General features: G+C 40.9%; 1 protein-coding gene across 2 annotated transcripts; it reads left to right on the forward strand.

The window, feature by feature from the left end:
- The first annotated feature begins 76 nt into the window (after positions 1–76).
- arhgef11 (Rho guanine nucleotide exchange factor (GEF) 11) lies at positions 77–22,759 on the forward strand. 2 transcript variants are annotated; one of them, XM_062444546.1, is made up of 41 exons: positions 77–1,618; positions 4,531–4,622; positions 4,727–4,831; positions 4,913–4,962; positions 5,072–5,129; positions 5,236–5,435; positions 5,599–5,670; positions 5,963–6,070; positions 6,258–6,306; positions 6,927–6,964; positions 7,106–7,198; positions 8,019–8,087; positions 8,181–8,285; positions 8,939–9,037; positions 9,298–9,340; positions 9,530–9,626; positions 9,789–9,911; positions 11,407–11,430; positions 11,599–11,725; positions 11,985–12,078; positions 12,403–12,432; positions 12,594–12,726; positions 12,853–13,059; positions 13,263–13,310; positions 13,484–13,632; positions 14,499–14,639; positions 15,510–15,586; positions 15,702–15,827; positions 16,211–16,328; positions 16,420–16,568; positions 16,663–16,738; positions 16,824–17,006; positions 17,113–17,194; positions 17,301–17,381; positions 17,574–17,629; positions 17,738–17,890; positions 18,126–18,359; positions 18,787–18,888; positions 19,083–19,390; positions 20,166–20,298; positions 20,407–22,759. In XM_062444546.1, exons 1-41 carry the CDS (start codon positions 1,584–1,586, stop codon positions 20,454–20,456), a joined length of 4,317 nt encoding a protein of 1,438 aa, XP_062300530.1. In that variant the 5' UTR covers positions 77–1,583; the 3' UTR covers positions 20,457–22,759. The 2 variants fall into 2 exon arrangements, with proteins under 2 accessions (XP_062300530.1, XP_062300531.1); XM_062444547.1 differs by lacking the exon at positions 18,787–18,888.
- Positions 22,760–24,239: the final 1,480 nt, after the last annotated feature.

A 24,239-nucleotide genomic window follows, 5' to 3' on the forward strand; every position in this document is an offset into this window, starting at 1 on the left:
AAAGTCCTTGCAGTACTGCAGTCCAGCCAGCTGGGGGCGCTGCTGTGTGCGTGATCTTTGAGGACATGATGGTGGATCAGCAGCCAGTCAAGACAGCAGGATAACAACACAGCAGAGATCATTATTTTCATACCTGGGACTGTTTATGGATGCTGCAAACGTTGCTATTAACCACTGAGACTTCTGGCATACCACAAGAGAGATAAATATCCTGCTTGTGCCTCTTGTTTTGGAGAGAAGATCCACAGGAGTCGTATTCCCTTCTAGCTATCTGGCTAACATGCAGCATTAGTGTCTGGATTTGCAGGAAAACTGGACTCCGGGATTTAACTGAACTGCCCACTTTAAAAGAAAAAAAAAAACCTCTATTCACATGCAGCCACAACCCTGCTGGGGTTTCATCTTGCATGTATAGCTGGACAGCTTAGCCAGCTCCACGGGACCGAGTCGTCGGCGCAGCTGAAAGCCGAGCACACAGAGCGTTCGGTCGGCCTCAGCGTCAACGCGATGCCGCGGGTCGAGATCGGCCCTCCCGCAGAGCTAGTGAAAGCTAGCTGGACGTAGCAGGCCGCTCCAATTGGTCGTTATCATTCCACACACAACTAATTAGTGTACTTGAAAAAGCACCTTTATCATTCATCCTGCATGGCGTTTTTATTTTATTTTTTATAAGCCCATAGCTATAACTATTAATGCGAGTAATGCAGATGCAGCTGCAGCGTCTGTTGTTTACAGTGTGTTAGCATGTAAAACAAATCTCCCTGTTATAGTTAGCTTGGGAGTGTGCTGGAGTGGAGTGGTGATTTATTTCTCACTTATCAGACTCGAGGTATGTTATTTAGTGTGTGTGTGGGTTAATTTGCCTTAGCAATATACACTAAGACAGTCACCAACCCTCCTTGGGGCATTCATGTCACATTTGAACCTTATCTATGCAAGCATACGACTTAAGAAATGACACACATCAAGATAGTGCTTAGCTTGTGTGGGATTATTTAGTTTGGAATAACTAATATTTACATATAAGGTTTAGTATTGTAATTTTCCTACAAGGTGTTAGAGAATATCACTCCAAAATAGTGCTTGTTTTGTTATGCTTGAAGATACGCAGACCTACTATAACAGACACATGGGAGTTGTTGACCTGCTGGAGCATTGCGAGACACATCAGCCATTCATTCATTCATGATTGATGATCCTTGAAGAAGCAGGCTATCCTTTATCCGGTTTCCACTACAGCTGAACCACTGCATCAGGTTTTGTTTTGTTTTCAACCACTCTACCTGCACATACACTAAAGTAACGCTTGTGATAGTTTGAGCAGCACTTTCTCTTAAATGTCCTAACTGGAATCACTGGGGTGGATGGGAACATGAGGAGCATCCTCTCTGATCTTATCCAGCTCCCAAGTAGCTGATGCACATTAGCACAAAGGTCTGATCACTACAGAAAGCCCCCATTGTGTGGACTTAAAACCGAAGAGGAAAGGGAAGACAACGATGATGATGATGAGGATGAAAGAGGCCCAGTGACAGAGTTTGATCCCTCACCAGGAAGCAGAGGAGAGTCACAAGGCTGCAGACATGAGTCTCCGCCAACCCACCTCCACTCTGGACAGGTAGGAACCTCACATGTTTTTCACCCAGACAGTTTCTCTTTCTGTGTTTGACTGTATGTCTCAATGCCTTGCTCAAAAATGTAACACATCCAGGCAATCAACACATCTTTATTTGACTGAGGTCCAGTTCGACCACTAGAAAAACTAGTTAGGCAGGTTGTGTACTGTCTGGGAGCTGATAAAAACACCTCTTGCAACAACAAGACACACTGCAAAATACTGTATGCATGACAAAGGTAGCAGCCTGGGAATCCTCGCTCAACACCAACTTGAAGCAAAATATTTCACAGTAATGTGTAGATAACCCTTTTGTGAGATTCAGTGTTCAATTTCCATGTGTTGCTTGAGTGTGGTGTTGTGATGTTTCACCTGCTTTTGCCTCCACTGAAACACTTGATGTACTGTAATTCATCCCGTGTGTTACTGTCAGTCATCACCACATTGACTTTGTAGCCCTACATTGTGCTTGCAGTGATCATCTGTCTGATGCCTATTTGTCTTGATTATGTGTCTTTCCTGTTTCTCTTGCTGTCAAATTTTTTCCTCTGTCTGTGTTTGTGTGTTTGTTCTTGTGTACGTGCCCACCGCTTTTTGTGTCTGTGTGTGTGTCATGTGACAGCAGGGAAGCCAATAAGAAAAACGCCCACCTGTTCAGGTAGGACAGCTGTCTGATGAGGGCTTGTGTCAGGGTTTTGGGGGGTTGATCACACCTACAGATTGTACAGCTGTAGCAGCAAATCTCCCAGTGGCTGCTCTTGTTATTTCAGGGTGCTTGTAGGCGGAGTTGGCAACTGGCATTCAGTTCATGCACAAGAAAAAAATCTTGCATACAAATAAAATGCATTATATGTTTTTAATATGTGTATCTTTTCCCCAAATTTGAAATTTATGTTTCAATGTGTAAAACTAATCAAGGTATTTTTATGTAAGATAATAATGGATTGCTGAGGCTGAGTCAACGGCATGAAGTGATTGAATTAATGCAACTGATTTGAATTCATATCAAAATTCTGCATGTAAACCAAAGTGTCGATCGGCTACGTAATGGTTGATACCTGATCCACTTGAGGTTAGTATTAGAGAGGATTCTGATTTGGTGAATTGGATCGATGCATTCCTAATAAATTATTTTGTATGAATGAGCTACGTGGTTAAGTATAGATGTAGAGTTGCAATGATAAGTCACTTAAGGATTAGGTGATTGACAGAAAATTAATCAGCAACAATTTTGATAAAGAGAAAAAATGCTAAAATTCTCTGGTTCAAGCTGGTTCATTTTTATGTAAATATTTTCTGATTTCTTTAGTATTGTATTATAGTAAAGTGAGTATTTTTAGGTTGTGGAATGTCATTTGTGGCAAAACAAGATACCTTTGGTGGCATGGTGGTCTTTAAGAAACAGCAATCGACATTTTTTATAATTTTTTTTAGAACAAACATCTAACTGATTAATCGAGAAAATAATCAACAGATTAATCAAATGAAAATAATTGTTAGTTGCAGCCCTGCTTGCGTGTAGTCTGGTGAACACACTACTGGGCTACATCTAATTGTTCTTGTCATGATTAATTTATATCTCTAATTTAATCATTTTGTTGAATCTCAGCTTCCCAGAATCTTTGGTGACTTCTGTTACAATAATAATCTCGAAGATTATCATTCAAATAAATATCTGTCAAGCCAATCTATAATCGAATTATCAACATCTATCACAATGGTGATCGAACCTGTGGCCTCTTGCATTTTCAGTATTACAGATTGGGTATTGCTGGTGAGGTTCTAGAGAAAAATCACCGTTAGTGAACTATTTCCCACCACCCAGCAGCGATTGGTCCGTCAGAGAGGTTATGCAGAGCTAACACAACAGCGGCGTACTGTTTTTTTCGCAGGTGACACTGTTTGGATCTTTTTGAAGTGAAGTCCGAAAACATATCTGCAATTACTACTTTTTGCCATAGGTGTCGCCACATAGAGATGTTGTTACTTTAAATTGTTTGTTTTGCCGACCAAACAGTAAAAAGTATGAAGCATGAGTGAAAAAATCCAAATTTAAGATGCTAGAACCAGCAAAATAGATTACTCATGTATCTTATTTGTTGCTGATTATTTTTCTTGCTGTATCTATTAATTGACTAATCATTTCAGTGCTTACAGGCAGTACAGGTACAGTAGCTAAATATCCCCACATCTTTTTAAATCACCACAATCTATCTGGATGGAGTGAGACGGAAATAAATATCAGTGTTCCTTTAAGCCAACCAGTCTTTGGACCTCTGGAAAAATACCAAATCACTTGAGTGTTTACACAGTGTGTGCTAGCGTCATACACCCTTAGCTAAATATATTCTTGGAAGTCAAAGCAGCTCTCAGTGTTTACAATCTGTAAGAGAATAAAGGGCGCGGGGTTGATATTGAATTCTTTCCTCTTGGTCAGTTTCTTTGTTGCATCAGGATCAGGTGTTTATCTGAATTTCTTCTCTCTCTCTCCCTCTCTCTCTCTGTTCTCTTACCCCTTTTCCCCCTTTTATCTGCTTTTCCCCTCTTTGTCTGCCACGCATCACTCGCTTTCAGCCCTTTCGCTGCTTGGTGAGTTTCCTGTTGAATGCTTTCTCGTCGTTTTTTATGACGTTCATATTCTCATATCTCACTTTTTTCCTATGAATCTTCTCCTCCTGACCTCCATCTTTCCTCTCACATTGCTCCATCCCCTTTGCAAGCTTCCCGTCTTTCTTTCTCCTTGGTCTTTTCCATCACTTTTTTAAATTTATTTATCTCTCCTTCAGTTATCCTGTGAATTATTTCTCCCAATCCAACCAGCCATCCCAGACCGTTTTTTCTTTTTTTAAATTTAATCACTCTGTTTTAGTAACTTTTCATGTTGAGTCACTCTGTCTCTCATCCCTCAAACTCAGGCTCAGCAGTCTCACCATCGGGGACTCGGAGCGCAAATCCTCTGCCACGCAGCAGAGGGAGCCAACGACTGACGTCTCTGTTGAGAGTACTGGTAAATTTGACTTCCCACACCGGGTTCATTGTTTTGTTTCCAGACTGATTTAAAATGTAATATAACTTAAAATCTTTTACATCCTTCTTACCTCCTCCCCTCAGGTCCTGGTCTTGTCCAGAGATGTGTGGTCGTGCAGAAGGACCAGCTGGGTTTTGGCTTCACAGTGTGCGGGGAGAGAGTGAAGCTAGTGCAGAACGTCCGACCAGGTGAGCACATGCACAGTTTATGTTATTATAATCCTTGTCCTGTGTGCGAGTCTAACTGTATGCCTCTGCTCATCTTCGCAGGTGGTGCAGCAGTCAAGGCCGGGGTCCAAGAAGGGGACCGAATCATAAAGGTTTGTATTGACTGCTTGATGTGACAGAAACTGAATCTGAGAGTTACTGGCCTCTTCCTGTTTTCAGTGTTGGTTTATTTTCCTCTCTGTTCGTCTTCCTTATTCTCAGGTGAACGGCTCGCTGGTATCCTCCATGTCCCATCAGGAGGTTGTGAAGCTCATCAAATGTGAGTCCAGAAAAACTTGTGAGATAATAATGAAACTATGTGTTGTTTTATGTTATTGCTATAGAAATATCTTTATTTGATACAATCTTTTTTCATCACATCACAGCCGGACCTTATGCAGCTCTGACGCTACAAGGGCCACCGCCTTCAGCAGCCTCTTTGCCACTGGAGCCCCTTCCTACTGACCTTACACCCATTCAAAGGACATCACTAGGTGGAGAGGCTCCACCCCCTCCACCTCCACCCTTGCCTTCTGGACTGAGCAGCACCCCTTCCCAAAGAATCACTGGACCCAAACCACTACAGGTGAGCAAAATTGCATCAAAGATTGATATTAACTAGTTGATACTCATCTTAAATACTGAAAAAAACAACAACAGATACTTCAAAATTGACAATAAGTTGTTTTAAACAAAGAAAATACCTCATCAAATTGACCTAACGTTTCTGTTGTACATGTGTTTTTTAGGACCCAGAAGTACAGAAACATGCCACTCAGATACTCAGGAAAATGCTGGAGCAAGAAGAGGCTGAACTGCAGGTACATGCTTGCACGCAAACAAATATGTTGTTCCAGTTTGACAGTTTGAGTTTCATGTGTTTTGCCCTCTTCTTCTGTTGAGTTTCATGGTAGTTGGCATCCTTAAGTGTTGCATTACCACCATCTGCTTTAATGTCCTTTGCTCATCTATTCTAGCATCACTGTGTTACGCGTGTTCCCAAATGTAGCCGCATGTGTGAACAGTAAAAATCTTTAGCAGTGCCTGGAGGGTTATCCCAGTAATTCACCAGGAACTATGTGTGAAAGAGGCTTAACACTCACTGATTTGCAGGATTTAATGGAGGAGCGGCAGAGGAACCCGTCAACATCTCTTGAAGAGCGTATTGAAAGTGCCCAGAGGCGAGCTCACCAAGTCAGGGTTAAGATTCAGCAAGATCTGGTACGTTTTTGTCTCATTCACATTCTCTTTTTTAACCTTGTTGTTTTACTGGCATAGGACTTTGTTGTATCTGATATTATTCCGCTCCTGCAACCAATACCGATTACATGAGAGATTTGTACGCAAATTAAACTTCACAGCCGGTGCTGGAAAATAACAGATGCTTTGTATTATTTTGCTTCTCCAGGAAGGAACACGGTCAGAATCTATTGCCAGTTACGTCATAGCAGGAGAAGGTTTGTATCCTTTTATCTTTCACCTGTTCAACTGTCAGCTGTCAGTGCTACGACCTGTGACAATCTTTTAAAACAGTGTTTACATTTAAGTTTAAAACTCACAGTACTTAGTAAAATACACCATCTATAGGTCTCATAACTGATTAGTAAGTCGTTTATTTGTATAGCAAAACAACAAGGCAATTCAGAGTGCTTTACTTAAAATACATCAAGACAGGATAGAAAAGCAACACATGGCAAAATAAAAAAGACTTAAATACGATTTAAACATTTGAAATTGCAGTGCAGTGTAGGATATTAACCTTAAAATTTGGATTTAATAGAAAGCAGTCACAAAAAGAAAAAAAAACAACATTTGTGACAGAAACAAACATTATTATCTAACTGATCCAAGATGTCCAAAAGTGTTTTCTTCTTTGTTGGTTACATCCTGTTTTTTTTTGGTTTTTTTTAATGGTGCCGCATCTGTATTCTTTGAAGGCTCAAGTTCCCTAGATATAACTTTGACTTGCCATGTGCAGTGAAAACATGATCATCTGTAATAGTGTGAAATGCTTTAAATAGGAACTATCCACCACGCTGATATATATGGTTACTAACATTGCTTTGTGCTTTGGCAGGTCGATTATCAATGGACTCAAGTGAAGGAGACGTGGAGGTAGGTCGCTAATCTTGTCATTTCACAAACTGGTGAGATTGTGTGTTTGTGTATGTGATGGTCCCACTCATCCCGTCCCACTCGTCCTCCCTCCCTCCTCCTCCTCCTCCTCCTGCTCCTCCTCCTCCTCCTCCTCCCCAGGCGTTTGAGAGTCCCCACTCCTCCCCCTCATCTTCCTTCAGGACCCCCCTACACCGACGGCAGAACTCCGACACACACACCCTCTCTGATTCGGTGAGATGGACGCACGCACATGCATTTATACAGCTTATACAGCTTATACAGCGGTTAGCTTATCGAGACTAATGTGACAGATTACTTAGAAATTTAGTAGAAGTGGAAACAGACACAGTTTCAGTATCATTCAAAGTGGCTTTTATGTTTTAATTTCGCAAGAACAGTTTACCGAAGTGAAACCCATCATGACTCATTTCAGCTATTCAGTGGTTAATGAATCTGTGTGTGTGTTTAAGACAGAAACACCGACAGAAATAACAAGGAAAAATGGCCCTTTAATAATTTAACCTCTGTTTTTATTGCTTATCTTTTTCTGCCAAATGCTTGCATTCATTGTAATATGAATTAACTTTCAACGTTCCAATTTTCTTGTGCCACTGAGTCAGTAATAGATACAGATGTGCAGACAGTATGCGCTGTACCACTCGGACCCTGCATGACAAAAATGATTTTCCTTCTCAGACACGTAGCGTTGTTTTCTCCTCTCCATTTGTTTCTCTCCATTTTGTGCCATGCAAAAAAAAAAAAATCTGTGTGACCAGCAGGGAGACTGAGAACATTGCTGATTTATCACCACACCCTTCAATTCATATTTCACATCACTCTTGTGCACAGAGCACTGCATGTACAGTATAAAAATAAAGATATCAGGTTGTCTGTGTCCTTGTGTCCGTGTGTGTGTGTGTGTGTGTGTGTGTGTGTGTGTGTGTGTGTGTGTGTGTGTGTGTGTGTGTGTGTGTGTGTGTGTATGTGTGTGTGTGTGTGTGTGTGTACTTTTCATTACTTGAACTCGCTGTGTGTGCATCTGTTTTCAAAGGGTGGCAAGGCCCAGATCATCGGCCCTGAGGAGGAGGATGAAGAAGATGATGGCTATGCTTTTAATGAGGTGAGAAAGAACATTTATTATCTGTAATGGATCCACACTGATGTGATCTTTAAGTTGATTGTTTCATTCGCGTTTTCTCCGTGTTTCTCTCAGATGGACGGTCCGTTCCAGGACATCGAGATGTTGAAGCTTCGACCGGCCCACATGACGGTGTTCATGAGATATGTCTTCACGCAGCTTCTGGACCCCAACCCTCTGGTCAGTCTGCGTTATATGTATATAATCGATTTGTACAAGACATTGCTGTTAATGAAAATAAATGTCAAAACAAAGGAAGCAGAGATGGAGGTCGCCCTACAGTCTCTCAGTGAATCTTTTTGTCATCTGCAGTCTGTCACTATCGTGTCGTGACCAGTTACTTGTAATGTTTATGATGTTCAAATTTTACATTTATCCCTTTACTGAACCCCACCATCCACATAGGATATTAAATCACTTTTTATATATACTATAGAAAGGCTTTTTGTGTCTAATTTAGTAGAACAATCTATTCATCTTTAAAGGAGGAAAAATAGGGAGTTGTCTCATCACATTTATATTTATGTATATAAAATGTTCCTGATAAAATATTACATATTACACTCACTACATGTTGTTTTTACTCTTATCAATACAAAATTACATCTGTCTTCATCTGGAATTTAGGGTCATATTATTTGTTTAGTCTGCAGTAAAAAAGGGAATCATACAGTACCGCCCCATTTTTAAGTCCCTGGATACCACTATCATCTTAATCACATCTCTTATCTGCTGCAATACTGTGTTTTATTCTTTTTTGTAGTATCCTATTATGCTATTATGTGTGTATAACTATGTGTACTTACTTAGTGTCTTGCCTTCTTTGTTTATAGCTGTTCTACCTGTCGGTGGAGGCTTACCTGGGCTCCAGTCCTAAAGACGCCCGCTCACTTGCACCTCAAATCTGCTCCCACTTCCTGGACCCAGACGCTGTATGTACCAACACACCTTAATCATTCTAAACTTGCATTTTTCTATCAGTTTGATTCATATTGTTGCTTTAGAAATAATGACACAGTTACAGCCAGAAACAGAACTCAACTCAGTGTTAAACGTTCTTCTAATCCTCAGTTAAAAATAATTATACTTACTAATAATAGACAATGGTTACAAGCCGTGCATCTGATTGTATTACTTTAACAAATTGCAGTCTGACACATGAAAAAGTAATTCCCCTTTCTTTTTCTTACAGCCCTTGAAAATCAAAGCACGAGAGGAGTATCTCACAGATATCGGTAAGACAACCTGAGACTAGTTGAACTGTGCCAATTTGCATCATTACATTTGTGTTTGACTTTTATCAAAAGCACAAACTCTCCACTGCTGTGACACTAAAAATATGACAACATGAAATCTGAATTGTGGCTTTTCCAAGTTGGAAATGTATTCACTGACTTCATACTTTCTGTCCATCGTTCCTTCAGAGAGTCGACTACAAGCCCAAGAGGACATCAGAGGGCCTCTGTCTGAGCTGCAGCAGGAGGTGCTGCCGGACATCCAGTACCAAATACAGGACTACAGGTACATGACTGAAGATTTATTCCTTTGTTCTGGGAGTTATTAGGTTTAAAAGTTAGGGTTTGTCTAGCATACCGTTTCCCATCTAAAAGAAGACGTCTACTAATGTATAATATTCTGGAGCTCACATTAAACCGATACGCTTGTGTTTGTGTGTCTTCACAGGAACAAGCAGATGATGGGCCTCGGCTCTCTGTTTGGAGAAGGAGACCTGCTGCAGCTGGACGGAGACCCGGCGAAAGAAAGACAGGTGGTGGACAGACAGGTCACGGCCCTCTGGGAGATACTGTGAGTCTATACATTTACTCATACGCTGCTGCTGCTGTTGCATAATGTTCTTTCCCGTTTTTCAACATCTTCAGTTTAAGTGGTGCAGACAAGTTGACAAGTCATTCTCAAAAAGATCATATTGTTTTCCTCGTTGGGAAGGTTATTAACATGTAGGGCTGCTATTAACAGTTATATACTTTATCAATCTGCCATTTATTTTGTAATGAATCATTTAGTCAATTAAATGTTGATCAAATAGGGAAAAAACGGCATGTTGATTTCTCAGAGCTCTTGGTGATGTCTTGTCTGCTTGTTTTTGGTTTGACTAACAATCAAAAACCTTAAGATATTCAATTCATTGTCTATATGACAATGCAAAAACAGCAAATCTTCACATTTTAGGAGCTGGAACTGAATAATATTTGGCATTTTTACCTTTTAATAAAGACTGAAATGATTAAAATAGTCGCTGGTTAATTATCATTTTGATCATCTTGCTGAATAATCATTGCAGCTCTATTAACAGGTTTCACTCCTAAGCTTAAAAATAGACCCACACTGATTGTTTTTTTAAGATTATAGTTTAAACTGAATACTTTAAAGATTTGTTATGTGTGAGATTTGTGTTCATTATGGTTCCCAGCAGGGAAACCACAGGTAGATTCAGCGATACATCCATTACTGCCGCCTCCTTAACCCTGTAAAGCCTGAACCATCAATTTTTTTAAATAAATAAAAACATATTGGATCCAACATTTGAATCCCTTATAGGTCCTGCATAAAGCTCATATCACCACCTACTAAACTTTTTATGCTCGATGATGATGTAAAATGTATGAAATGCAATAAAGAAGACAATTAACAGATAAATTACCTCTATACCTACTGTATCTAATTTGATACACACATTTTTTCAACATGAATTTACCATAAAAAAGCTACAAAGTATTTAGTAATATTAACATTGCATTGATTTATCTGTGCACTACATGTATCTGATTGTATACATGCAAGTTTTTCAGGTAAATAATGATCACACTGATGACGTAGAGCTAAAACTCATGTATCAAATACGATTCACTCGGCATTATGGGGTTTGTTCTCCATCCAAATCTACCTGTGAACTAATTACACAGGAGTTTCATTCATTATAAAGTGAATGTTTAAATCACAGTAGGAACGCACACTCTCCTGCTGCTTAGCAACAGGGTCAGATGTTCGGTGCCCAATAAAATAGTTATTGCAAAATCGGTAGGAGGAGCTCACCCAAGCTATCATAACAAAGGTCATTAACACCGCCACAAACCCTTGAAACCACATGACATTTATTACATTGACTTTATATACACGAGCTAATTCCCGTCACATGACTGCTCTGCTACTATCTGTTTCTTAACCCTGGCGTTCGCACCTGAATGAGCTTGGTTTCCTTTTTTTTTAGGGATTTTTAGAAGCGTGAAATGTGTTGTGGAAGGAGTTAACGGCCTCTTTTATGTCTTTCTCTCTGTTCCAGATCCAAGCACGAAGAGGACAGAAGGTAAAAGTCGTGCCTCGTCTGTAGGAGTGAAATGTGATTTAACAGCAATAAACTGCCCGAGGGATTTGCTATCTCTTTCCCGTCTTTTACCTTCTGTTGTATTCTCATCACTCCCCCCCCGCCCTCTGCCTTACCCATACCATGTTTCTCCTGTCTCTTTTCCCTCAGTTCTCCTCTGGCGTCGGCTGTGCTCCTTTACCTCCGTCATTCTGGCATCAAACTCAGAGACTCCAAGGTCTTCCCTGGTCTGAGCACAGAGAAGGAGAAGTGGCTCGCCTTCTTAAAGACGAAAAAGGTAAGAAAGGTGTTTTGTATTCTGCTGAGAAACAAAATGCAAGCTGGTAATAAGAAGATACGTTACAAGCAATTATTTAAATAATGCTGAAACTCCACTTCTACAAATGAAAGTTTAACTGCTGTACAATGAACCTTCAAAATCAAATGATTGGTTTTACCAGCAGTATATGAAGTATAAAATCATTAAAAACAAATAAATAGAGGAACATATTTACTCATATATAATATGAATTACTGTTTTCTCTCTCTCTCCACAGCTGAGTGGTACAAAGAAAGAGAAAGATGGAGAGGACAAAAAGAGAAATCCCATCCTGAAGTACATCGGCAAACCCCGGTCCACATCCCAGTCCAGTAAATACAAACACACACACACACACACACACACACACACACACACACATATATGCTCATAGTTATAAGTGGCAAAGAAAATGAATAAATGTACAGTAGCTGGTGAATAATGCTGCTGGTGGAGGAATAAAAAATGCAGATGTGCGCATATCTGTCAAGTCGTCATGAGCATACATGTGATGTTCTTGATGTTGTTGTATTTGACTTCTTGATTTACAATATTGATTTCTTGTTGTCCTTTTGTTTGTTTATTGATTTAAAACATTTTCATTGTCTTGTTCTGATTTCATTGTTTCTGTTTGGTTCGTTTTTTGGGTTTTGTAGCATTCCATGTCCCGTTGTCACCCACCGAAGGTACATATTTTATTGTTTTTATGTTGTTTTTTTTCCTCTTTAGTTCAATTTTTCTCTACTATAAACATTCCCAGCTCTGTTAGTATTCATGCAGTGTATGTAGTTACAGACTTTGCGCCATTCTAAGCTTACCGTGTAATTGTGTATGTGTGTGTGTGCAGTCCGTCCTGGCAGTGTGAGGAACATCATTCAGCAGTTTGAGAATCACACAGAGACGGGAGAAGAGGAGGGAGGCGACCCTGCCGACCCCCAGCGGCTGTCCTCCAGCAGCCTGGGAGAAGACAGCATGGACAGGTAGGTCTCCATTGTTTCCATTGAAATTCTGTTAAATTAATTTTAATGTGTCTCAGCTCTTCTTTAGAGGTTTTTGATACTTATTTAGTAAAATATTACACCTGCTTTTTCTTCTCTCTCCCCCAGCCCTACGATCTCAGTGCGTCTGGCACGCAGCGAGTCGTTGAAGGCTCAGGGTGAAGGTCGACGGCGGGGCGTCACTTCAGGAACGGAGTCTGTCCCCCGCTCGCGTAGTGATGTGGACATGGAGGACAGCGGGGAGGAGCGGGAGGGGCCGGGCCTCAGGCCGCTACAGCACAGCGCCTCGTCGTCTGCATCCAGCAGCTCTGCGCGGTAAACATTCAAACAAACCTTCTTGCTAACAGAAGCTTCTCTAATGTCTCAGATTATATTCGGATTCAGATGTCTTGGCTTCGTTCAGGACTTCAGGATGTCATCAATTTATTAAACCTCTAGGAAGCTAAACTAGATCTCTCATAAACACCCCTGGAAGTTCACTCAATGCCATCTCTCTCTCCACTCTCTCTCAAACTCAGGTCTCTAGAGAACCCTACACCCCCATACACCCCTCGGTCTAGACGCAGGTGAGTTTTCACAACGTCCCCAAGTTGACAAGAAAGAAACGCCAGCTTTTAGTTTTAGGTTTCACCCCTACGGTTAGGTGAACACAAAGTATTTTTTGTTAGGTTTTAGGGAAGATTTATAGTATAAAAATAATGATGAACTCATGTTTGTTTGTCTCTGTTTGTCTCTCCAGGAGCGTGGACTCACCGCTGGCCCTGCTGCCGGACGCCGGGGTGCTGGAGGAGGAAGTGTGTGACAGTCAGAACTGGCAGGAGACGGTTCCTCCTCATGTCCTCGCCACGCTGAGTCAGAAGGAGGTGGACAGGCAGGCCGTCATATACGGTAAAAGATACATTAATAACTCACAGATTTAATTGCAAATAATTGAATACAGATATGAAAACTTTATTGTCAACAATGTGGTAATGCTGGATCCTAGTTTAATATGACAGCACTTGGGACAAATTAATTCTTGTAGATGTTGTTTCTATTAGCTATCAGAAAGGAAAGAAAGTTTTAGGAAAAGGTTGATGTATTTTAAAATTGCTTATGGCGCTTTTCCACTATACAGTTAAAACTACTACACTACTCGACTCGACTCTGGTTTTTTTGCGTTTCCACTAGGGATAGTATCTGGTACCTGGTACTTTTTTAGTACCTGCTCTGGCGAGGTTCCAAGCAAGCCGAGCCGATACTGAATGTGACGTCAACAGACTGCCGGCCACTGATTGGTCAGAAGAGTTCGGCCCCACACATACGGCTCAATTTTTATTGCTTAATGTGTGACAAATAGCCACAAACAGCAGCAAGTACACCACTGCCTCCATGTCCGCCATTGTTTATGTGTTTTGTGTCGCGTATAAAACGAAGTCACGGAAGTTTCGCGCAGCCATGCTATAACGACCCTGCTCACGTTGAGGAGGTACTATAGTAATGGAAAAGGTCGTTCCTGGTATCAAACCGAGTCGAGCCGAGTAGTGCTAGAACTGTATAGTGGAAAAGGGCCATTAATCTGCTGAAGGCAGTCCAGTGATGGTATATATTTATATATGTTCAGGTTTTCTCTGTTGAAGCTTTCTTTATCCAAACAAAAAACAAGTTTCTTGACTTGTCTTTGTTAATCAGATGTCTCCTTAATGTTTCTTGAATGAAAAAGTTGTTGATTAAATGATCCTGATCGTCTGCATTTGCCGCTTCCTTCTCTTCAGAGCTGTTCACCACCGAGGTGTCCCACCTACGGACCTTACGAGTCCTGGATCAGGTTTTCTTCCAGAAAATGAGGTCTGTGCTGAACACTGATGAGCTGGCCTGTATCTTCCCCAACCTGCCCCAGGTCTACGAACTCCACGGTCAGTGTGTGCATATATATATAGACACACAGTATATATATGCGGTTATACTCACTGGACTATAGAAATGAACAGGAAATGAAAATGAAACTTTATTTATAAAGCACCTTTCATACAGATTAATTTAGTTCAAAGTGCTTCACAGTTTATTGACAAGCTGATAATGAGACAGAACAAGTGTAGAGGAAGAGATAAAGAAAAGAATGAGACCAATGCATGCAAGAGAAAATAAGTTTATTAGAAGTTAGAGTAAAATAACTAGGTTAAAATAGATTAAAAAGACAAAAAAGAAAAATGACATTAAAGAGATCATGTTTAGTAAAAGCTAAACTAAAACTAGGTTAAATAACAAAAGAAACATGAATAAAATCGATAATAAGATAAAAAGTTAATAATACAACATAAAAGTGATGTTTTTTCAGTACATATAAGAAAAATAGAATAAAAACACTACAAACAATTCTTAATCAAAATAAAGTAATGAACCTTTAGGATGAGTAAAATTTGAGGGATGACTCTGTCCTTTAATGTACCGTCGCTGCCTCTTTTTCTTCCTCTGCTAGTGTCTCTGTTTGCACAATAAAGTGAGTTCTACTTTGAGTCAACACGTATTCGGGTCTGTATGAAGCTACGTAAATAATAATAAAGCAATGTCCAAGCAAAGGTTATTACTGTTGAGGTTGTAACTTTACCATATGTGTCAATATGTGTTGTGGAGTTAATTTAAAGTCGAGGATTCAGACAATGTGACATCACTATCTGACCAGACTAGTTTTATCTTGCTTATTTCAGACGATATTATCCTGTTGGAGGAAATTTCATTTCATCTGAGTGATGTATGAATGTTGCTTCTGTATCATTTCTATGCAGCGAGTCTGTGCGAGGCGATGAAGAAGCGAAGAGAATCTCCCATCGTGCAGAACATCGGGGACGTTATGCTGGCGAGGGTGAGTTAAATAGCCGCTGCTGTAGAGTCATCATCCATCAGTACTATGAAACCTTACTGTGTATATGTGTATGTTAACAGTGGTGTTTTTTTTTGTTTTTTTAATGTGTTTCTAGTTTGAGGATGCTAATGGAGACGAGTTTCAAGAACAGGCGTCCCAGCTGTGCAGCCAGCAGTCTCAGGCTCTGGAGCTCATCAAAAACAAACAACGCAAAGACCCTCGCTTTGCTCATATTATACAGGTACACACACACACTTACACACTTCCTGGCCTTACTTCAGTGTTACAAACCTCCTGACGCATTCAATGAACACCTCCCTTGAAAATCAGATTATCTTCATGATTTTACCTTTAATATCTATAGTCACATTTAGGACTGTAGGTTTTCTAGATTCACCAATATGACTATATCATATCATTATTAATATTAGTAGTATGAGTAGTTGTTATTTCCTTTGGACTATGAGGGAGCAGGATTCCAAACACTTTATTTGTTTCCTTTTACAATTAGTTTTAGTCTAAATGATTCACTGTAAAAAGAGCAGAAACTGTAGAGAGCACATGTGTCTCTTTCATCATAGTTAGTCATGTTCTTTACATGTTGATATCATGACTCTTATTCAGGAGTGTGAGGCGAGTCCTCACTGTCGGAGGTTGCAGCTCAAAGACCTGCTTGTGTCGGAAATGCAGAGACTCACAAAGTACCCTCTGCTGCTTGACAACATCCTCAAACACACAGACGGTGAGTCAATCCAGAGATTCATTGTATCGACACAGGAAAATGTGACGTACGAGTATGTTATTAAAGACAGAGATTCTTGTGTTTCCTTTAGCGAGTTCTGCCGACCTCCCGTCACTCCAGCACGCCCAGGTGTGTTGCAGAGGGATACTGCAAGCTGTCAATGAGATCGTCAGGGAAACAGAACACCGGCAACGCCTCAGCCAATACCAACGCAGGCTGGATGCTGCTCCTCAGTTCAAGGTAGTCAAATCATTCATGCGTTTCTTTCTTTCTGTCCCATATCGTAATGAAGGCTGCCAGCTGTGTCTAACTCTATCTCTGTTTTCTTTCTCAGAGTCTGGACCTGAGCACTAAGAAGATGATCCACGAAGGTCCCCTCACCTGGAAAGTCAGCAAAGATAAGCAGTTAGGTCAGTGTCTCTGCCCTGACACAGCTCAGTCTCACCCGTTTGGTTTCCCATCTCTTATTCACACGTCTTCTAATCCCTTCATCAGAGATCCAAGCGCTGCTGCTGTCAGACTGCCTGCTCCTGCTGCAGCGAGGCCCGGACGACCGGCTGCAGCTGCGATATCCTTCCCGCTGGCTGGGTGGAGGCGGAGGAGGCAGCGGAGACAGCAAGACCTCCTTCAGCCCTCTGGTGAAGCTGGACTCGCTGTTAGTGCGCTCGGTAGCGACAGGTTAGTCTGCAGGTGTAACAAGGCATTACTAATGTCTTGTGTTTTTGTGTTCCTGATGAAAAAATGGCTACATCACCTGTTTTTTGGTTGTTTTTTTCCCCTCCAGACAACAAAGCTCTCTACGTCATCAGCACCACAGAGAGGCAAATCTACGAACTGGTGGCTGGGACATCATCGGAGAAAAACACGTAAGCTAATCTATTAGCATAGGAAGGCTCAGTGGGCATCAGAAACCTCTATTCTGTGTTTATGTTTGCAGGAAGTGTTGATTTTGTTGATTTTTTTTTTTAACAGCTGGAAAGACTTACTTGAAAAGACCATCTCATCATCTGGTAGTTCATCACCACTGATCAATCATGGATCCATGCCAATATCGTGAGTAAATCTGATATCTGTGAATAATAAATAAAGGAATGAGTCGGCCGGGCTGCCAGAAAGTCACTTAAATCACTTCTAAGAGATGAGATTGTGTGGCAGGCTTTAATATTTTGTACATTATTATGTCAGATATGTTTTCATTTCCTCATTTGTTTCTTTTCAATTTATAATTGTGTTTGTTTTTTACAGTTCTCCCAGTCTTGGCAGTGCATCCCCAGTCTCAACTGGAAGTCACGTCTACACAGGTAGGAAGCATTTTATAAACTGTCTGTAAATGTAAATGAAGCAAAATCATGACTTAAAACAAAGACGTTGAAGATTAACTTAACCTCCAGCTGTTCGCAATCTTCCAGACAACTCTATGACAGAGCAGTCTGACTCCATGGAGACTCATTCCTCCACCGATGACATCGCGCTCTCGGCCGACACGACTACGGACCAATCGGGAGCTTTCATCTGTGGTGAACGACAAGCAGTTGGTGTGGCAGAGGCGGCTTTACAAGACGGTGAGGAGAAAGAAGACACGACATCATCACTGCAAAAAAAAAAACAAGCTGTTAAATGTTAATTGACTTTTGTATCTAATAGTTAAAACATAATAAGCTCAATATGTTTTGATTTTCATTAGTTTATGGTTCCATTTAGTGTTAGTGTTTTTATAAAAGAAAAAATCAAACTATTAACTCTTATAAACTTTCACCTGTAAATCAGCCTCTAATGAATCTTTCTACATCATCACAGTTGAAACATTAAGGCAGCTCATAATACGAGATCTGGAAGAGGACGCTTGGAGCCACGATTCAGACGACACACCCACCAACGAGACGGCCAATGAAAGGGGCTCGTTCTCGGAACGTCAGCGGCCGGAGTCTCAGGAGACCATCCTCAGCTTCAGCACCAGCGAATGGGAGGCCGAGCCTGAAGAGGCTCCGACCTCAGACACGGAGCAGCCCAGCGTTCAGGTCATAAGGAAAGGTAACGGAGAAATAATCAATCGATCGATCCCCTTTTAATTCTTCTGATGCTTCACGACTGGCTGCTCACTCTGAGTTCATTCAATTCTCAGATTGTTTTACAAATTAAAAGGGTAATTTATTTTCCCTTTGAAAGTTATATTTCACATTGATTGGACTGAAAGTGATTCAGACAGCTGAGCTGTTTGTCGTATTTGGATACAATCTGGTTTTCTGTCTTCTTCTGCATGTTTCTCTGCACTTGGTGATCCAATATTTTGTTTCTTACACCCTTTTTTTCTTTTGTCTGCTTGCTCTTGACAACACAATTACACACTTACTCCTATATCACAACTTCTTCCGTAACTCCTTCCCCCATCTTTAAAAAAATAAATAATCCACACACAAACACACTCTTTTTCTTCATCACGCGTCTATCATCTGCATAGCTGTGGTTGCGGGCTCTTCTTCTTCTGTCCCTGACGGCATCACTGATGATGTCAGCCTCCTCTCCAACCAATCATCCAAGCCGAGTGAGGCCACAGCGCAGGGTAATGATGACCACATCGGTCCAGTGCTGTAGATTTTATCTCTCTTTAACATTCTTGCATTTACATTGTTAAGAATTTAATATTCAGCAAGATAATAAATAAAGAATTTAATATCAACTTGAACAGAATTGAAAAGGATCTTAGTCTTTATTTCACTCCTGAGATTACTCACTAACACACTTTTTTTGCCGCAGGGAACTTTTTCTACTTGGTAATGCCTACAGAACAAGGAGAGAGCGCCACTGATGACCTAAACGACCCTCCAACCCCAACGGCCAGTCACTTCCCCCAGCCTCTGGAGGAAGTGACATCAGCAGAGACGCAGCCAGAGGAGGCAACGTCAGCCGGCGGTCCGGCGGCCGACCAATCAGAGGCTATGCAGCTGGAGCAGGAAGAGGAAACGGAGCAGCTGAAGGCCGGGCAGCAGAGTCATGTGATCAAAAACGTGGATGAGATTTTTCTCACGATCGAGGGGCTGATGAGCAAGCTGCGCCAGCTGAAGGTGAGTTTGTGTTAAAGTCACAGATGTATAAAGAGAACTGGATACAGCGTCAGAGGCGGGGACTTCTTTGTTCTCATTACAGTTGCTCAGTGGTGCATGAAGCAAAAAATTTCACTTCCCACTGTTACGCATGCATCCATGTTACGATGGATGCATGCTCACTAGAGACTTGAGGTTCCTCTAGTGTGCATAATGTTGAGGTGTGGAGAGTTTCATGTGCCAGGTGTTCAGTAGTTCAAAGGATCACATTACAGACTTTATTTATGTAACACTTTTCATACAGTAAAATCTATTGCAAAGTGCTTTCCACAATAAAAGCAAGCAAAAGGGAATTCTCCAGCTCAGTTTTAAACTAGTTTACTCCACAGACTTTGTCCTTTTGTTTTCTGAAAGGATCAGTAAGGCAGAGAGACGCTGGACTTCTTATTTATACATTTTATACTCGTTTGTCCATGTTACACTTAAAATGTTTTTTAAAGGCAGAATGAGAACGATTTCCCCTCACAAAAAACCCCAAGATAATCCCTCTGTCATCACTCTAGAAGTGTGTGTTGGAGTCTTTACCTCTCTGCCCTCTGCCTGTAGTTTCTTATTTTGCTGTGACCGCGATGTTTCTGTTTCCGGTTCCAACCTTTGGGCAGTGGGTGTGTAACCCCAGCCGATAACAGCGTGCAGAGTGGGAGGGCGGGACTCTATAAAAGCACAAACACATATTTTTCCACTCGTTACCAGCTGGTGTTATGAAGCTTATGTCTGTATTTCTCCCCATTTTCAGGAAATAGAGAACGCCCATCACAAACTATTAAAAACCCTCAAAGAGCCGTCTGTCAATCAGGAGTCAGAAGACCAACAGTGTCGCTCAGCAACCGTCTCCAGGACACCGTCTCTGGATCGCGGCTCAGGAGACGGTGAGCGAGAAGGATCAAAGTTACAAATTCAGTGACAGGAGCTGATTTTTATTCCACATCACTGAGCGACGTTGTAATTTTAACTTTCTTTTCTCGAACCCCATGCAGGCAAAGAGGGAAGTCCGGCAGAACCCAAGATTCAGTCGACTGGATTCTGAGGTCAGCGCAGACGGGATTTAACTGGCAGTCACGCACTTGATTGTTGGCATCCGGACGCACCCATACATACCCACTGTCAGACTCAGGCACCTCAGCCCCGCCTCCCCTCACCCCCCCTCCTACACCTGCATGCATAGGCCAGAGGAGCAGAACCCAGGAAAGACTGTGGCCATTTTTTATTTTTGTTTTCTGTTGCCCTGGGATACCAAGAAACTGGTCAGACCAACCTGGATTTTCTTGTGATCTGACTTGAACCAGAGCGTGAGCGAGAGAGAGTCCAGGGGAAAGAGAGGATAAAGTATGAAGGAACAAAAAAAAAGGCAGAAGACAAGTTGACTGGTGAAGAGAAGAGAGGAAGAAAAAAAATTAAGTTGGAAAAACTGAAAGTTGGAAAAATGACCAAGTTGGATATTTGTGAAGGAAAATGAGTTATCTCGCTTTTTAAAGCGCTGGTTGAAGGAACGGAGCAGAAAAAGTGTTGAAATGTTAATTTAAGGAGAAAAAAACAAACAGAGGGACCCATCACCCCAGCACTTTACCCATAATGCATCCCTCTGTCATGTACGTCCTGTACGGTGGACTGATCAGGGATTGGAGACGCCACTACCGGCTTTTTTTAGGGGGCTGACGCTTGAGCCAAAATGGCCTCCGCTGGTCCCCTTCCCCCACTTCACCCCCACCCACACCTCCACTGGTTGCTTTACACTGAGTTCACCTGCCATCACGGCCGAAGGACTGTGTCTATATAATTCAGGTTATTTGCACTGGGTAAGGAAACCATTATCACACACATACAAGCATCATTTAACCGTTTCATTCATCTCAGACGTTACATCTCCACACCGCGGGAGAAACACTGCTTAGAGTTCATGTTGTTGGGAACAGTCGCGGCCACACTCGCATGTCCTCAAGTCTTCTTTTTGAGTATTAAGATGGCTGTTTGGAAGCATAAGTGCAACATATTGATCATTATATGGGTCATAAATTGTTCATGTTTTAAGTTCTGGAAAACACTACTGCGCTGTTTGACTACTGAAATGCTGTGTCAGTGTTTTATTTTCAGCGCTGCTTTCAGAGGCGAACGGAGATCTCAGCGATTTCAAAGTAATAAGCTCAGCGGACACACACACAGACACACACATCTGTTCTGATCATGTTGCGTTGTTTCGGTGGGAGAGTGTTTTTGAGGAGTTGGAGGATGTTTACGAGGCAATGTTGACGATGGAACTGTGAGGAAAAAACCAGAGGCGAGGGGCGAATACAGATTCAGACGTTAGAAAACTTGAATTTTTTTTCAGTGCAAACCTGTTTTGTCACTCAAAAGTGCTGCCAAATACCGCCGCTTACATTGCCTGTCTACACTTATACGATTTAACTGTGCATCCTTTTTCCCCCCTCCTCTCTACAGCCGATTGTGTGTGTAAATATACCACGGTGAATACTGTGAACCAGCAACTCCCCCCACCACCACCACCACCACTACATCTACCGGTCATAATACAGATTACGTTTACACCCTTCTCAGCCCACATCTAAAGCCATCTAGGTACTTTATTTACCAAGTCAGCCCCCCCACCCCTCTAACAACCCCCCTACCCTGCACAGAACAACTTTTATTTATTGGGAGAAAAAGAAAATCTCTGTGAATTTAGATTTTGTTTTTTTTTGTTTTTTTTACAAACTCAAGTATATGCACATGATCCAAGTATAAAATAATAAGAGCTATATGCAAGTGTTGGATGAAACAAACATTCATTTAAAGGAAAGTGTGACATTGTGGGGAAATATATTTACTGGCTTTCTTGCTGAGAGTCATATTTAACGTACGGACATGAGAGTCGTATCAGTTTTCTCATCTAATTCTGAGCAAGAGAGCGAATACAAATATTTCCCAGAATGTGAAACGCTTTCTGTAGCTATCGTTGGATCATATGTCGGAGTTGTTACCAGCAAAGACTGACACTAAAGCCAAGTCCTTTTCTCTTTTTCCTTTTTTTCCTCCCTTCCCCTCAAAGTCCATCTGTCTGGATTTAATTTGATACACTCTAGACATAAAATACATAAAATTCACAGCCTATTTAAACTGTTACAAGGGGAGACTTTCTTATCAAGGAGCTCTTCTGTGTAGCAGTTTAAATATTTTTCCTTTCAAAATCACACTGGACTGAATTTTTTTTTTTTTTATTTGAACTGGTTTCAAATACTAACTTAACTCAAGGAGCGCTTTAGTGAGAAACCCAAGCCTCTTTTACCAGCTTCCCAAAAACTGACAACATCACTACTAAACTGAACCAAACAAAAAGAGCCAATCACATTTAAAAACACCATCATCAGCTGACTTTACTACTATTAAAACAGTGTTTCACTACCTGGTGGAAGGTTTTCACTATTTAGCCAACACACCCTGACGAAAGGAGTCCAATAAAGTGTGTACAGGTTTGAGAGAAAAAAACTACAATAAAATAAAAAGGATGGATTGCAAATAAAAGTGAAAGCAGTGCTACTGAGCTGAATGTGCGGAGGGATTTGTGCTAAAATGTAAAAATGTTCTACCAAAGTGAAATATCTCCTCAGAGGTGTTGAAGGGAACACTGCTTGTTGTTTGTTTATTGTTTGTTTTGTTTTTTTCTTGAGGTCATTTGCTGCTGATTATCAGACATCTCAGACCAGGAGATTGAAGTTTTTTTCTTCATGAAATAGAGAAGAAGGAAAAAAAAAAAGCTTACTTAGATTTGAATATTTCCATCATTGTCACATGACGTTTTTGTCCATAATTTGGCCGTAATGTTGGATCTTCACTCGTTCTGAGCTGTCTGAATCCTAATCAGGATCTCTTCCTCGCCTCTAAAGAAAAAAACAAAATCTCTTCCTACACATCCCCTCTTCTATCCTTTCCACCTCTGACTGCAGCATTTTTCATCTCCAATTTCTACCTCTACACTTCAGTTTCTTTGTACTCTTCTTCAGTGATTTCTGTTTTCATACGTTTATCTTGTACATTGACATGAGCGTTGTGGCCCTAACAGGCTGTTTAAGAAGCTATAATTGATTCCTTTTTTTAAAAAAGAAAAGAAAAAAAAAGAAAAGTTGCACAAACAAAACTCCCTGCACAGTGCAAACTACTGTATGCATACACACGTCTTTAACTATCATCTCATTGTCTTTTTTTTTTTTGTCCTTTAAAAAAAAATCTTGTTCACTCATGTAATATAGAGAGATCAGACCCACTTGTTTTATATATATGTTAATTTTTTTCTGTAAAGCCTTAGTCCTCGTATTTGATTTTATTTTTGTAGATATGATTAAAAAAAAAGGATGTATAAATTATTTTCTTCTCCCTTGTTTTTAAAATGGTGAGATTGTTAGCTGCACAGAAGGAAAAAGAACTCGTGTCAGATTCATGTGTTTGTGAGATTAAAAAGAAACTGGATAAAGAAAAAAAAATGGATTGTGAGTCATTTTTTACTCCTAATCACATAAATTGCCACCATTTAATGTTGAATATATTGCATTATGTTGTGTTTTTGTTCTGCTCTTATGGACTAAACTTGATTATAGTCACTACAGTTTATACTCCAGTGTTTTAGGGAAGAGAGAACAGAAAATGAGGAAGGTGAGTGTAGCAGAAAAGCTCTCTACTAGCTACTATAGCTGCTATTTGTGGGGGGTTTCACTGCTGGCTGAGGAAAGGAGAAAGTAGTTCAAATAAAATGTTAAGCTCAGGGAAGCAGCAAACATGTGACCGGAAATGAAGCATTGTTGGCTTGAAAATAAAAGAAAGT

This window comes from Scomber scombrus, chromosome 23, assembly GCF_963691925.1.
Source record: "Scomber scombrus chromosome 23, fScoSco1.1, whole genome shotgun sequence".
In the NCBI taxonomy this organism is placed as follows: Eukaryota; Metazoa; Chordata; class Actinopteri; order Scombriformes; family Scombridae; genus Scomber; species Scomber scombrus.